We start from the raw sequence: 15,645 nt of genomic DNA, 5'->3' as shown, positions 1-15,645 counted from the left end.
GGACTCATAGAACTGTCTCCTTGAAGGCAGCAACACAGCATTTGACAAATTCAACATCCTTTCATGACAAATTTCTCAGCAAAGTAGCATAGGAAACTTCCTCAGACCGGATGGAAAAAGATGAATGTGATTTCCTATTTATTGACAAAACTGAACGCTTCGCTGATTAAACATTGAGAAGGCAAAGATAACAACCCCCCACCCCCTTTTTTTAAGATTTATTTATTTGAAAAGGAGAGCATCCGAGAGAGCAAGAGGAGGAGGGAAGAAAGAGAGAGAGAGAGAACCAGCTGCTGGATCGTTGTCCACATGGTCCAAGCCAGGAGCCAAGAACTCCATCCTGGTCTCCCACATGGATATTAGTTATTAGTTGACTTAGTTATTGTTATTAGTTATTGTTGACTCTCACTTATTCCCTTTCTGCTACTTATTTTGTATTTAATTTGCTCTCCTTTTTCTAGTTTGTCTGTGAAGACAGTATTTTTTATTTTAAACCTTCCCTATTGTTACGTATAATAAAGTACTCAAAAACGCTGGCAGGGGTTTTGAGCCCACAGGCCAGCAGCCTCTGCCTTCCCAGGCACATTAGCAGGAAGCTTGTGGGAAGCTGAGCAGCCAGGACCACATGGGATGCCAGCACCACAAGTGGTGGGGTGGTCTCCTGTGCTGCAACACTGGCCCACGGCTCTTGGGACTTCTATTGAACACTACCCTAGAGGTCCTAGCCTCAGTACTAACGCAAGGAAAGGTAAATAAAGGGCTGGTGCTGTGGCGTGGTGGGTAAGATCGCACCTGCAACACTGGTATCCCATATGGCCACCCATTCGTGTCCCAGCTGCTCCACTTCTGAACTAGCTCCCCACTAATGCACCCGGCAAAGCAGCAGAAGATGGCCCGAGTGTTTGGGCCCCTGCCACCCACATGGCAGACCTGAAAGAAGCTCTTGGCTCCTGGCTTCAGCCTGGTCCAACCCAGGCAGTTCTGGCCATTTGAGAGTAAACTGGCCAATGGACGATCTCTCTGCCTCTCCCTCTCTCCATAACTCTTTCAAGTAAATAAATAAATCTTTTTTTGAGAAAAAGGAAGAAATGGTAAATAAAAATCTTCAAGATCAAGAAAGAAGGAAAGCTGTCATTATTCACAGGCAATGTCTTTGTGCATGAAAAGAACTGTATCAAAAACACCATTTGACTCAGTAAATGAATTAGCCAGGTTGCAGATACTAGAGCACCATACAGCAATCAACCGCAGAGGCGGGTGTGTGACTGAGCGGCTAAGTCCCTGCTGGGGATGCCACATTCCACCCTGGGGTGCACAGCTGGAGAGCTGACTATGTCACTTCTCTTCCAGCTTCCTGCTAACCTGCACCCTGGGAGGCAGCAGATGATGGCTCAAGTGCTTCAGTCCCTACCATCCATGTGGCAGACTCCTATTTCCTATTGATTTCTAGGCTCTTGACTTCAGCAGGCAACAGCATGCCCAGGCTGTTGTGGACGTTTGGAGAGAGAACCAGCAGATTCAAGATCTCTCTCTCTCTCTCTCTCTCTGTGACTGTCTCTCTCTGCTTTGCCAAGGAAATGAAAACAAAAATAAAATTTTAATTCACTACAGTTCTGCATATACTCAATATCAACAATTGAATAATGAAAAAATTATAGTGGCATCAAAAAAATCAAATAGCTAGGAATAAATCTAAGAAAATATGTATATAGTCTCCCCAAATAAATCAAATCCCGCTCAGTGGAATGAAGAAAACCTAAATAAGCGGAAAGATGTCCCACATTCAGACAGAAAGAGGTACTGTTGTTGGAGTCTTCACTTTTCCTAAACTGATCTGCAGATTCAATGTGATCTCTATGAAAATGCTAACAAACAAATCCGAGTAAAGAAAAAAGCTGAATCTAAAATTTATAAGGTAATACAAAGGACCCAAAAAAAGCCAATCCAAGCTTTAAAAAGAACAAAGTTGGAAGAGTTAGATCAGCCAATTTCAATAGCTCTATAAAGCTCCAATAGTCAAGAAAGTGAAATCATGGTGGCACTGGACAGACAGGTCTTTGGACAAGATAGGAAGCCAATAAACAGAGCCGCGAGAAATGGCTGATTGGCAGTACACGATGAAGTTGGTCACACCAGGAAAGCATTATTGCTTGGACAAAAAACAGGGTCTAAAATCTTCTTTCACTCTCTAAACAAATTTTAAAGCAGATCCTAGGCCTAAACACTAGAGTCATATGTATCAAGTGATTAGGGAAAAACTCAAGAAAATATCTTTTATGACTTCAGTCATGCAAACTTCTTTTTGAAAAAGACACACACATACAAACCACAAAAGAAACTACTGACTTTATCCCAATTAAAAATGCTACTCATTGAAAGACATCATTCTTCTCTCTCTCTCTCTCTCTCTCTCTCTCTCTCTCACTGTCTATAACTCTACCTGTCAAATGAAAAAAAAAAAAAGACATCATTCATAAAATCTTATTTCTGACAAAGGACTTCTAACTGGAACGGGTAAGTAACTCCAAAAACTCAACAATAAAATGACAAGGCTGGGGCTGGTGCTGTGGCATAGTGGGCTAGGCCTCTGCGTGTGGTGCTAGCATCACATATGGGCATCAGTTCAAGTCCCAGCTGCTCCCCTTCTGATCCAGCTCTCTGCTTATGGCCTAGGAAAGCAGGAGAAGATGGCCCAAGTCCTTGGACCCCTGCACCCACATGAGAGACCTGGAGGAAACTCCTGGCTCCTGGCTGTTGTGGCCATTTGGGGAGTGAACCAGCAGATGGGAGACCTTTTTGTCTCTCCCTCTCTATATAACTTTGTCAAATAAATAAATAAAATCTTAAAAAAAAAAAAAAAAACAAGGCTGCAGGAGATGAAGTCAGTAAACAAAATTGGGTTATATTTCTATAAATAAAAGAGGCAACTAATCCAATTTAAAAACTAAGTAAAAACATTTGACAACTACTTCACAAAAGACATACCACTGGCCAAATAACACAAGAAAAGGGGCCAAATTCCCTCATCACCAGGGAAATGCAAATTAAAATGATCTTGTCCCAGATCACTTTCACTCATCAGGACGGCTAAAGTCATTTTTAGATCTGCCTACACTAGGCCGGCACCGAGGCTCACTAGGCTAATCCTCCGCCTTGCGGTGCCGGCACACCTGGTTCTAGTCCCGGTCAGGGCACCGGATTCTGTCCTGGTTGCCCCTCTTCCAGGCCAGCTCTCTGCTGTGGCCAGGGAGTGCAGTGGAGGATGGCCCAAATGCTTGGGCCCTGCACCCCATGGGAGACCAGGAGAAGCACCTGGCTCCTGCCTTTGGATCAGCGCGGTGCACCGGCAGCAGCGCACCGGCCGTGGCGGCCATTGGAGGGTGAACCAATGGCAAAAGGAAGACCTTTCTCTCTGTCTCTCTCTCTCACTGTCCACTCTGCCTGTCAAAAAAAAAAAAAAAAAAAAAAAAAAAGATCTGTCTACACTAAGGGCTGGTGAGGGTATGCAGAAAAGAATTCTCATTCACTGCTGGCGGTGCTGTAGAGTGGTCACACCTCTCCGAGATGTGCTTGGCTATATATATATATATATATACACACACACACACACACACACATACATATGGAGTCAAACATATGTTCAACCCCGACCCAAGAATTCCACTGCTAATATTTATCCGAGAGAAATGAAAACATGCATTCACAAAAAAGATCTGTACTCGGAAGTAATCAGCAGATGCATTCCTAACAACCCAGCTGGACAGCACGCCGTCTGCTGTAACAATGGACTAGATAGTGTTGTGTATGTGTGTGTGTGTGTACACTCAGCCATTTACAAAGAACAAACGCCTTCCACATGCAAAGGGCAGGACCTCAAAAGCAAACGAAGTGACAGAAATTTTACTCAGAAGACAGGAAAACCCAGTAGCGGGCAATACTCCAAGGTGAGCAATCAGAAAGTGTGGACAAGGGCTTGATTGCGAGGAGCGTGATGGAACTTTCTGGGGTAATAAAATGGTGGGAATTCCTAGTTTTCTGAGGGAGGCTGTGCAGGACTGGTTCTGGTTGTGCCTTAAATGGGGAAGCCACCTGCACCTGAAGCTTTGTTTAGGAGAAGGAGTTTGTTGTTTTGTTGTGCTGCCGATGTATGTTTGTAGATGGATATGAAACTATTCACATATTTATTTCTGTACCTTGTTTTGGATTAGGGGCTACACTCAGAAACCAAACATTTCAGGTCTGGGTGTTTCTCTCTGTAGAACAAGGAGGCACAGCTATCATTTCTAAGAAGCAAAGAAGAGGATGCCTCTACGTGTGGAACAAAGGGCACGCAGTCGCACAGCCTTCACACAGCCACCGACCCGGCAGGCCCAGTGGGCTCCATGCACGCTTTCCTCGCCGATTTGAGGGGCTTCAATGCTGGGGGGCAAGCCCAAACTCCAACTCCATTCCTGCTGTGGGGTGGCTCAGGACCTACTGCTGTGTTGTGAAGCCAGTCAGGACCAGAGAACCGTCCTTCCAACCTGAAGGTCGGGACGCACGCACCAAGGGGAAGCACTGGTTTGAGAAATGTTTGCCTGGAGAGCTCTGGACCGCCTTCTCCCCCGCAGTCCGACTTGGCTGTAAAGCTAGCAGAGATTCCTCGGGAGCATAGGAGAGAGGGGGCAGTGGTGGGGCCACGCCTCAGCCACCTGGCGCTCCACTGTTCTTAGTGCGTGTGTTGTCACACTGTAAACTGTACTCCTCACTGTGAGCTGTGATTACAATGTTTGCGATTCCATAAAAGGGAAACAGAGATCCCTGAGCAAGCAGTGGCACTTCCGGCCGCACCTCCCGTAGCGCACCCTTCCCCACACACAGCATCGGCCTCGCAAGAGCCCCTCCAGGAAAAGTAAAACCCACCCTTCTTTGAGCCAAACGACTTTATCTCCAAGCTGAGAAGACAACCCAGAGCAGATGGCTACAACAGGGCGGCAATGCCCACCCAGCGCAGCGCGCAGGGTTGCACTGCACACCTCCAGGGGGCGCTCTCACAGAGGCTGCAAAGCCAAGGGCGCCCCCAGGAGCTGAGCCGTGCAGGACCCATACAACTCCACCAGGCACCCACAGAAAGGGTTCAGGAGAGCCAGGTTTGGAGTCCAGCGATCGTGGGGTTTTGCCCCATATCTCGTCCCACACTACTGCAGCCGGGGCAGATTACGTAACTCCCTAAGCAGCGATTTCCCGGGGAGGGTGCGTAATGCCCCCTCCAGGACCCAGATCGGGTAAATGGAGCTCATGCTAGCGCCTTCCGTCAAGAGCGGCGGAGCAGTAAGCGAACAGCCACACGCGGAGTTCTCAGCTCCCCTCTGACAGCCAGTCCAAAGTCAGCACCCAACAGCTGACCACAGAAGCGGCCAGCGGGACGCGGCCCCACGGCGCAGGGACTCTTCTGGGTTGATTCTGAAAGCAGCCGTGAGCTGTGCGCAGAGCAGGCTCTCCTAACATGGACACGGTAGAATCTGGGCAGGATGGGGCAGTCCTGCAGCTGGCGAGCACACTTGGAAGCCAGGAGGAGTGCGCATGTGCGTCCTGGTGCTCGCACCTGTAGCCCAGGTGAGGGTAAAACGTGGCGCAACCGCGACCAGCCGGCGGCGGGCGCGGGGCGCGGCTTTTCCCGGTGGACCGCGGCTCCCACGCAGCACGGAGTGGCCACGCTAGAGCGCGCACCCGGGGCTCCAGCCTGCCCCGCTCCCTCAGCCGCATTTGGCCGGGGGTGGGGGAGGGAGGAAGAGGAGGAGGGAGCAGGCGTTTCTCACACGCGCTGGCCAGCTGGACGCCAGGGCCAGGGCAGCGCGAGCCCCCAGGGGCCGCCCGGAGGAAGCGCAGGACGCCTCCAGCGGAGCCAGCGCACGCATCCGGCTCTTCAGGTTGTCCAGGGCCGCGCCGCCGGCGACCCCGGGGCGCCGCTCTGCGACTGCCGAGGGTGGCAGTGGCGCAGTCGCCTGTCCACGTGCGGCGCGGGGCGGCGCAGAGGCCGCTCGGACGCCCCCGCCGGCGCCGGGCAGCCACGAATTTCCGCCGGCCGCCCCCGGCTCTGCGCGCCCCGCACTGCAGCTGCGGGTCTTTCCGCCCCGCGCTCCAGGGGCCGCTCGGCTCCCCCACGCCCACGCCGCTTCCTCCTCCCAGGCAACTTGGCCGGCATTAAAAATATGAAACAAAAACACAGAAATAACTTCTTGACTTTCTCTTTCCTCTCCCCGGGTGGTCCCGAGGTAACTTCCTCCTCGCGCGCCCGCCTGGCCCCTTCCCGCAGGTGCCCGTACAGTCAAGGGCAGGGTTTGGGTGTAAGCTCCGCACGCGTCTCCGGGCACCCGCACGACCGTGGCCCAGGGCAGCGGACTCCACGCAGCCGCGTTCCCCAAGTGGCCGCTGGGACCTCCCGGCGAGGGCCGGGGGGCTGCGCGAGGCTCCTGGCGCCCGGACGCCGCGTCCCGGCCCGGTCCCCGACCCAGCGCAGGGCGCGGTCGTCGCTGAGCCACGTGAAGCGCCAGGGCCGCCGCCGCCGCGGTTGTATAACGCCACAGCCGGCAGGGAGGCGACCGGGGCGCGCGGAGGGAGGGCAGGCGGGCACCGCGCCGGGGGCCCTTCCGCGCTCGGCCAGCAGGGCGCGGGCCCCCGGAGGCAGGGGGTGCGCGCCCGCGGGCCGTGGCCCCGAGCGGGGCTCCCGGGCAGCCAGGGGCGCGCGGCTCACACCCTCGCGGGTCAGGTGCGCGCGGCGTGCTCGGCGGCGGCCTCGGCTGCCCCCGCGCCTGGCCGCTCGCCAGCTTCCCATGGGGTGACATCCGCCCCGCCCTCGGTTCCTCCCCAAGGCGGGCAATTCCTGGACGCAGCGCCGAGCGGTGGGGGCAGGGACGCGGGACGGAAAGAAACCCCGGGCCGGGGGCCGGGCGACTCCCCGCCGCTGCGCGCCGGCTGCTCGCCGCGGGCCAGGCGGGGGAGGAGGAAGACGGCCGGGCTGCTGCGAGCGAGGGGATATTCCTCTCCCGGCTTGAGTCAGACGCGGGCGGATCCGCCCTCCCCCGTCCCCTCCCAGGAGACGGGAACTTACTTCATTTCCCTGGGGCAGGTTCGCCCACGTTGCCAACCCCTCCCCCCGCTCCTAGCCTGCGCGCCCCCCACCCGGCCGGGCACGACCCGGCCGCGCCGCCGCCCCCTCTTCGCGGAAGGCCGGCCGCAGCCGCGGACACCTGGGGGCCAGGGCCGGGCCGGGGGGAGGGGGCTCCCTCGCGGCCGCCGAGCGCTGTCCGACACGTGAGACTCATGTGACGACGGCGGGGGAGGGCGGGCAGGGCGCTCCTTCCCTCCCCGGCAGCGGCCAGACGTGCCTGGAGTCACAGGGTAGAACACGTAGCTCCAACCCACCCACTCGCTCCCATTTAACCCAGCCCGCGGCCTCTCCATTACTCCGCGCTCGCCCCCCCGCCGCCTGCCGCCTCCCCGCCCGCCCCGCGTCTCATTCACTCGGCTCGCGCGGCGCAGACCGCACCGGGAGCGCGCGGAGCCGGAGCCGGCGGCGGAGACCCCGGCCATGCACGCCCCCAACTGAAGCAGCACCTCCGAGCCGCGGCCCCCAGCAGCGCAGCGCAGTCTCGGAGGAGCCCCGCGGAGAGACCCCCTCGCCCCTCGCCCCTCGCCCCTCCCGGGACGGTCCTCACCCGGACAGCAGCGCGCAGTGGCCCCGGCTCGCCGCGCCATGGAGCGGATCCCCAGCGCGCAGCCGCCCCCTGCCTGCCTGCCGAAGGCGCCGGGGCTGGAGCACGGAGACCTCGCGGGGTAAGCAGGCGCTCCCCTCCCCGGGCCGCGGCGCGTCCCGCACCGCGTTCAGCGTGGAACGGCAGCCCGCGCTCAGGCCGAGTCACGACCCCCGCCCCGCACCCCGGTCCCTCTCCCTGCAGGATGGATTTCGCCCACATGTACCAAGTGTACAAGTCCAGGCGGGGAATCAAGCGCGGAGAGGACAGCAAGGTGAGCGCCTCCGCGGGGACCCCGCGTCCCGGCTCCCCAGGGAAAGTTTTCTGGCTGTGGGGCTGGCGAGGGGTGGGCGCGGGGCGGCCGCAGAGCGGCGTGGGAAGCTCGGGGTAGAAGGCGGTCCCGGGCGAGGCGCTGCTGGCCCGCCGACTCGTCCCCGAGCGGCGAGCAGGGGGGGCTGCGCACCCCGGCCCCCCGCACTCACCGCCCCCCGTGCGCCTCGCAGGAGACCTACAAACTGCCGCACCGGCTCATCGAGAAAAAGAGACGTGACCGGATTAACGAGTGCATCGCGCAGCTCAAGGACCTGCTGCCCGAACATCTCAAACTTACAGTAAGCGAGAAGCTGGCGCCTCTCCAGCCGCGCTCCGCTGCCCCGGCGCGGGCGGGGGTCACTCGCCGCCTGCAGGCCCCGCGAGGAACTGCGGCCCGCAGGCCCACTCCGAGCTGGCCGGGGGACTCCGAGCGGGCGGAGGGGGGGCGCCTTGCTCTGTCCCTGGGATTTTCTGGCAGCTCCTCGCAGAGGAAGGGAGACCCTCCCGGAGCTCTCCACCCACGTGGGCCCCCAACACCAGCCGGCCTTACTTTTTATAAAGTTGAAGACGGCCTGCTGCGTACTTGCAAGGTTCTCCATATTTCCTGCCTAAAAGGAGCAACGGGACAACATGCAAAAAAAATTGTTTTTCTTTAAACTTTCTTTCCTTTCTTTGCCTTTTTTTAAAAATAAAGGGACTTGTGTGATTTCTCCATCCTGTCCCGGCTGGACCGTAGCCAACAGCCTTCTGGCCCGACAGCCTTCGGTTGGGAAAAGGAGGGAGGGAAAAGCTTGGATGGTTCTAGGGTGTCAGGAAAAAGCCTCCGAAAGTGTCCTGGCTGCCAGGTGCAGGAGTCCCTGCCCGGGCGACACCGCTGCAGGGAAATGCTATCCGCCGGTCCCCCCGCGCTAAGGTCAGCTGCGGCTGCTGGGGGAATGTGTCCCGGGTAGCTGCCACTTCCAGAATGCCTCTGCTGTGGGATCTTTGCTCCGATGGTGGGGCTGTGAGTGGACTGATAGATGTCTTTGTGAAGCCTCGATCTACGGCCATAAAACTAAATTTAGCCAACGAGGAAAGGTTTTTTTTTTCTTTCACTTCCTTCAGAGACATTTCCCACTGCTCGTAAATGTCCCAGAGTGGGGACTTCGCGCCCTCACCGCCGACCCCTCTCTTAATTTCAGACTTTGGGCCACTTGGAGAAGGCGGTGGTGCTGGAGCTGACCCTGAAGCACGTGAAGGCACTGACCAGCCTGATCGACCAGCAGCAGCAGCAGATCATGGCCCTGCAGAGCGGGCTACAGGCCGGTGAGTGCCCCCGGGGCTCAGCCTGGGGTGCAGGACCCACGCCCGCGGCAAACTGCGTGTGCCCCTTCCCTGTCCTCAAAGGTCAGGCTTCTCGCTGGGTGCTGCCCGGCGTGCATGTGGATCAGTCGAGTGATAAGATGTTTCTGTGACATTTTGGCTTCAGAGCCAGTTCCGGGAGATTTCCCCCAGTGCCTTTGCAAATGCCAGGACACCTAGAATTTGCATGGCGGGTGTTTCGCCGTCGTCTCCCTCACTGGGGAGTAGATCACGGGGATGCCCTCCGTGTTTGCCTGTTTGCTGGCTTCCCCCTCCTGGCGTGATCCTGGCCAGGCCACAGCAGAAGTTTTTCTTGTGCTTCATGTGGTTCCTTGAATAGCCACCAGGTATCGTGGGATATTGCACAATCTAACGAAACCGCTGCAGTTTCATCATTCGTTTGTACTGACTTCCAGAGAATCCGTCACCTTCCAACCTTCCAGTCTGACTGCTTCCAAACCCTGTGGCCTGGGGACGCCGCCTGGGCCCACTCCCTCATGGCGCACTTCTGTGCCTTGCTTTCCGAGGCTGGGATCATAAGAATCCCCCAGACCCAGTAGGGGCTATAATCTCTTCAAATGCAAAAGTGACGCACCTGCTTCCTGGGGGAGCATGAATAAAATACATGGGGAGACTCAGAGCCAAGTCTGAGTTTACGTGCGTGCTGCTTGCGTTGGGTGTCAGCTTCCTGTAGGAGACGGTGCGCCTTCGTTCTTTGCTTCCTGTCGTAACTCTGGTCTGCATTTTGCTACGATGATATTGGCGTTCTGTAAACTGGCCCTTAGGTTTGTAAACTAACGTTGACTGCCGTGTCACAGTGCAAACTTGGGCACAACCTGCCAACTCAGCCGGAGAAGGTGTAGTCTGGCCCTGTTAATCACGGCCCATTTCTGTGATGGGGAGTTCTGTGGACATTAAAAATCACGTTGTGTCTCTGGGTGGCAGCATTGTGGGTCATTTTTACTCTGTTCTTTTTTTTAAGATTTTTTTTTTTTATTATTTACTTGAGAGGTAGAGTTACAGAGAGAGAGAGAGAAAAAGATCTTCCATCCACTGGTTCACTCCCCAAATGACCCCAATGGCCAGAGCCTATCCGAAATGGATCAGGAGCTAGGAGCTTCTTCCGGGACTCCCATGTGGGTGCAGGGGCCCAAGCATTTGGGCCATCTTGCACTGCTTTCCCAGGCCACAGCAGAGAGCTGGATCGGAAGAGCAGCAGCCAGGATGGGCTGCTGGCGCCTCAGGCGGGGGCTTAGCCTGCTGCACCGCAGCTCTGGCCCCTGTATTCTTTTTTTAGTGTAATTTTCCTTTGAGCACGTTACTCTGGGAGGTGGGAACCCACGTGAGCAGGTGCTGCGTTAAACCCTGAGGAAAGCCCCCGGTGGTTGGCGCGTGGGTGCCCCGGGACACCCCGGGGCCTTCTGAAACGTCTCCCTCTGGGTGTTTTCCCCCAGGTGAGCTGTCGGGGCGGACTGTCGAAGCCGGCCAGGAGATGTTCTGCTCGGGTTTCCAGACGTGTGCCCGGGAGGTGCTGCAGTACCTGGCCAAACACGAGCACAGCCGGGACCTGAGGTCCTCGCAGCTCGTGGCGCACCTGCACCGCGTGGTCTCCGAGCTGCTGCAGGGCGGGACCGCTAGGAAGCCGGCAGACCCGGCTCCCAAAGCCGTGGACTTCAAGGAGAAGCCAGGGTCCCTGGCCAGAGGCTCGGAAGGCCCCGGCAAGAACTGCGTACCCGTCATCCAGCGGACTTTCGCGCCATCGAGTGGCGAGCAGAGTGGCAGCGACACTGACACGGACAGCGGCTACGGGGGAGAGTCGGAGAAGGGCGACCTGCGCGGGGAGCAGCCGCACTTGAGGAGTGGTCACCACGGACGCAGGCTCGCCGCGGCGGAGCGGGTCGGCACCATTAAGCAGGAGTCAGAGGAGCCCCCCGCCAAGAAGAGCCGCCTGCTGCCGTCATCGGACGATGAGGGCCCCTTCGTGGGCGGGGACCTCCTGGGCTCCCCGTTCCTGGGCCCCCACCCGCACCAGCCGCCCTTCTGCCTGCCCTTCTACCTGATCCCCCCGTCGGCAACCGCCTACCTGCCCATGCTAGAGAAGTGCTGGTACCCCACCTCCGTGCCCGTGTTGTACCCCGGCCTCAACGCCTCTGCCGCCGCCCTCTCCAGCTTCGTGAACCCCGACAAGCTCCCGGCACCCTTGCTGCTGCCCCAGAGACTCCCCTCGCCCCTGCCAGCCCACCCTGTCGACTCTTCCGCCCTACTACAAGCTCTGAAGCAGATCCCCCCTTTAAACCTGGAAACCAAAGACTGACCCCCGACGGGATCCCACCGCTTCGCCATCCCTCCTCCCTGCCTCCCAAAACACAGAACTCGTCCCGTCTGTGAGCACGGCGAGCCCCCGCGTGTGTGCTGGGGGCCTCTGGAGTGCAGAGTGGATTCGGGGTGAGCGTGTGCACAAGTGTGGGCCCGCGTGTGGATGCCCCCATGGTGCAGGCGGGACGGGCACTCGCTACCTGGAGTGGAGGGGCTTGGGGCAGACTTCGGGGAGGGCAGCCCCCTTGCAGACGGATCACACAGGGTTTGGGGAGCGGGGTGCCTGCGCCGTGAGTCACGCCTCAGTGTGGGAGCCGGGTCTGTGGCCTGGAGGAAAAGGTACTTTGCACAGGGCTCTCCAGAGTGCGGCTCCGAGCCAGCTGCCGGGACCCCACCCTTCTCCCCTTACTGCCGACGTGACTCAGCAGACGGCTGCAAGCGTCAGAGCCAGCTCCCCGGCACAGCACAGGGCGCGGTAGTGGACACTGGCACGACTTGTGGTGGTTTGGGGCGGTTTCCCCTGCCCTGCCTCGGATGAGCACAGAGCGTGTAGCTCCCCGCTCAGGCTCTCCTAGCAGCTGGCTTGCCAGGGCGCCAGAGCGGAGTTCCGCCGGCCTCTGGCACAGTCGCCACCTCTCGCCGGCCAGGGAACCAGACCAGGGCCTGAGAGATGCCCCACGGTGCACACGGCTCCGTGGCAAATTGCTGCCTTTTAGCAGAGCTAGGCCTAGTTTCACATTCTCTCCGAAAACCCCTTGTAAGCAAGCTTAGCTTCTCAAAGCCCTAACGAGCCCTGGCACAACGCGATCTCTCGTGGGCTGACCCTCTTGCCCGATGGCCCAGGAGGGTCCTTCCCGCCTGGAGGGACCCTGTCTGCCTCCAAGAAGTGTTCCTTTTGGCCCAGAGTCCTCGCTTGCCTGACCTGGCCAGCCAGCCCCCACCAGCTTATCAAAATGCACTATGCTTGGTCACCAATCGTGTTAGGACTTTCTTTTCCTGTTTTTATTTTTGGTATAAAGTTGCCTTTATTTGTAAAGCTGTTATAAATATATATTATATAAATATATTAAAGAGGAAAATGTCTCAGATGTTTATTTGTATAATTACTTGATCTAGAAAGTGAGAAAAATGAATGTGTTCCTGTTTTTTGAAGAGAAGAATTTTTCTTTCTCTCGGGAGAGGTACAGTGTTTATGTTTTGAAGCCTTCCTAAAGGTGTGAAATTGTAAATATTTTTATCTATGCGTAAACGTTAAGTAGTCTTTAAAAATACTGAATAAAACAGTCCTTTCCCGTGGGGGAGAGAGATGGTCTGTGGCATGTGTCCCGGTGTGATTTCGTTCACCTTTTCACGGCCTTGTAAGCCTGGTCAGCTCGGTAGGTGACGGCTGCTCTCGTGTTTGTCAATTTACGCATGCCAGCAGTTTGTGCTCACCCCGTACGTCGCCCCACAGTTAATCAGCAAGTGCTTTTCCCCCAGCCAGCTCCCGTTACGGCCTTGAGGGCTGGGTGGGAAACCAGGGGATGCCATCACAGAGTGTGTGGGCAGCTTGCCGGCGGGGCTGGCCGTGGTGGGCAGGTCGAGGGGGTGGCTGTGTGGGATCGCGGGGGCCAGTCGGCGCATCCGCCGGGAACTCCAGCTCTTCCCGCCTGGCAGGTCTGAGGGATCCGCCACATCCTGTCCTGTCGCTGCTGGAGGCGTTCCGAAATTTCCGCATCCTTCCGAGACTTCCTCTCCTTGGGGGACTGTGCGTGGATGAATACTGGCATTCCCTAGTCAAGTGTTCTTACTGAAAAAGAAGAAATTCCATGGGAAACGAAGAGGACAATGACCCAGCTGAGTCTGGCCTTTCCCTGTCACCTTGAGCGACTGCATTCCTGTCGGGTACGCCCTCCAAGGGAGCCCGGCCCTACCTGCTGCAGCCTGCAGAGTGGGGTCTCCCTGTCGGATACGCCCTCCCAAGGGAGCCCGGCCCTACCTGCTGCAGCCTGCAGAGTGGGGTCTCCCTGTCGGGTACGCCCTCCCAAGGGAGCCCGGCCCTACCTGCTGCAGCCTGCAGAGTGGGGTCTCCCTGTCAGGTACACCCTCCCAAGGGAGCCCGGCCCTACCTGCTGCAGCCTGCAGAGTGGGGTCTCCCTGTCGGGTACGCCCTCCCAAGGGAGCCTGGCCCTACCTGCTGCAGCCTGCAGAGTGGGGTCTCCCTGTCAGGTACACCCTCCCAAGGGAGCCCGGCCCTACCTGCTGCAGCCTGCAGAGTGGGGTCTCCCTCTTCCAGACCCGTCTGGAAGTCTGCGGCCCCCAGAGACTCAGCACCATCTGGCCCTGGACACCATTGCTTCCTATGTCAGAGGCTCCCCACAGGTGCTCATGCGAAGGTATCATTGTGCCCCGAGCCCAGGCAGGTGTCAGGCCAGGCGGTCAGCCCTCTCCACCAGACAGGGTCAGGCAGGTGGCCGGAGTCCCGCCTCCTGCCTCCAGGAGCGCCTTTGATAAGAGCCCAGACGAGGCAGGTTCCTCCCGGGTGAGGGAGGCTGATGTTGAAATCAAGGCCAAACTCCCTCATGGGCTGTGAGTCCAGGAGGGTTGTGGGGACAGAGGAAGTGGTTGGAGCAACCTGAGCTAAAAAAAGACAGCAAGGTTCCAGGCGCTGGCCGCCAGGAGTGCCCCTGCTGAGCCCTCCCTTGTCCAGCGCCCCAGCCTCACAGCTGTCTCTCTGCCCCCTGGGCTTCCACGTTGCCCTTGACCTGGCCCGCAGCTCCGTGCGGGGGTGTGGGGGGAGCCCCTTCCTCCCCACCTTGTGCCACGCCCCCTGGAGACCCAGGGCCTTGGCTGCGGGGTGGGGGGGTAGCGGCGCAGACAGGCGGGCCGCGGGCCGCCGGGAGGGTCTCACCCGGCGCTGACCCGCCTCGCCTGTGGACACACGTCACGTTTCCCACTGCAGCCCTTTCATGTGCGGCCCGCGGCTAAATGCGGCTCCGGTTCCTGGAAGCAGACGTGCCTGGCAGGCCGTCAGCAGAAACCTGATCCCCAGGGAAGCTTGGCAAGGCCCCCAGAAACAGGGCCTGGTGGTGGCGGCGACAGCTTAGCGGGAGTGGACCAAGCCCCCCGCGGGGCTTCCCACCGGCAGCACCGCCCAGCCATCCTGAGACCCGGCTCGCAGAGGGAAAGTGGCTTGCCCAGGGCACTCAGCCACGACCACGAGGCGGGGTCTGTAATGGGGTCCACGAAGCCCCTGGCTGTGAATTCCTGTAGCCCCACAGGCAGGGAGCTTCCCAGGGCAACCCGCACGCAGCAGTGTGAGCGTCACAGCCATTCCCAACCCAGAGGTGACGACGTGCAGTCCAGAGAGGCCGGGTCACCTGCCGGAGGTCACAGGGAACTGGAATGCGCACGGAGGCACTCTGGCTTTGAAGTCTATGTGCTGAGCTGTAAAACCACACGGCCCTCTTCGTTAAACTAAGGAGAAGAGAAGTCACGGTGAAAGTGATCAGTGCAGCTATTCCTGCCATGCTTCTAACGCTTTCCTTCTTCTGGATCCGATTTCAGCTCTTGATGTGACTTGCCTCGATTTCCTGCAGTAACTGGGAAGGATAGATACTCACATCTGTCCCGTTTCATTTGTTAATAAAACAAACGGTTCAATATGCCCATTTTACAGATGAGGAAAGTCGAGGTCAGAGAGGAGCACTGTCTGTCAAGGAACCGCTGCTGACCTGAGCATCCGTGGGACTGGGCTTGGACACACGTGACCTCATTTCAACCTCCAGGAGCCCTGGGGAGGTGGGGGTGCTCGGTGCTGGGGTGCAGTCACCAACTGCTACACAAAGCCGCTTGCTCCACCCTGACTCGTTGCAAACATCCCGCCCCACAGCCGGGAGCAGGGCCAAGGGAGACCTGAGGCCTGGGGGAACCCTGCAGGCCCACGGCACCAGCGCAAGCAGGA

The 15,645-nt window shown here is 58.0% G+C and overlaps 1 protein-coding gene and 2 long non-coding RNA genes across 3 annotated transcripts in view; 1 reads left to right on the top strand and 2 right to left on the bottom strand.

Annotated features, from left to right (window-relative positions):
* The window catches only part of LOC138843991 (uncharacterized), a 66,880-nt gene extending 58,539 nt beyond the window's left edge, over nt 1-8,341 (bottom strand). Inside the window, exon 1 of the long non-coding RNA XR_011379285.1 lies at nt 8,216-8,341. This is a non-coding gene — a long non-coding RNA (uncharacterized lncRNA). The remainder of the gene's footprint in view (nt 1-8,215) is intronic.
* BHLHE40 (basic helix-loop-helix family member e40) lies at nt 7,501-13,018 on the top strand. The gene is made up of 5 exons (XM_051831914.2): nt 7,501-7,815; nt 7,938-8,007; nt 8,237-8,344; nt 9,227-9,350; nt 10,841-13,018. Exons 1-5 carry the CDS (start codon nt 7,736-7,738, stop codon nt 11,698-11,700), a joined length of 1,242 nt encoding a protein of 413 aa, XP_051687874.2. The 5' UTR covers nt 7,501-7,735; the 3' UTR covers nt 11,701-13,018.
* Nucleotides 12,769-14,624, bottom strand: LOC108178810 (uncharacterized). The gene is made up of 2 exons (XR_001795545.3): nt 13,941-14,624; nt 12,769-13,491 (listed from the first exon to the last, which is right to left on the bottom strand). It is a non-coding gene; the product is annotated as an uncharacterized lncRNA (long non-coding RNA).
* Nucleotides 14,625-15,645: the final 1,021 nt, after the last annotated feature.

The sequence above is a fragment of the Oryctolagus cuniculus genome, chromosome 10 (assembly GCF_964237555.1).
Source record: "Oryctolagus cuniculus chromosome 10, mOryCun1.1, whole genome shotgun sequence".
NCBI lineage: Eukaryota > Metazoa > Chordata > Mammalia > Lagomorpha > Leporidae > Oryctolagus > Oryctolagus cuniculus.
The sequence above is the reverse complement of the archived record's forward strand: the minus strand, read 5'-3'. Positions and strand labels throughout refer to the sequence as shown.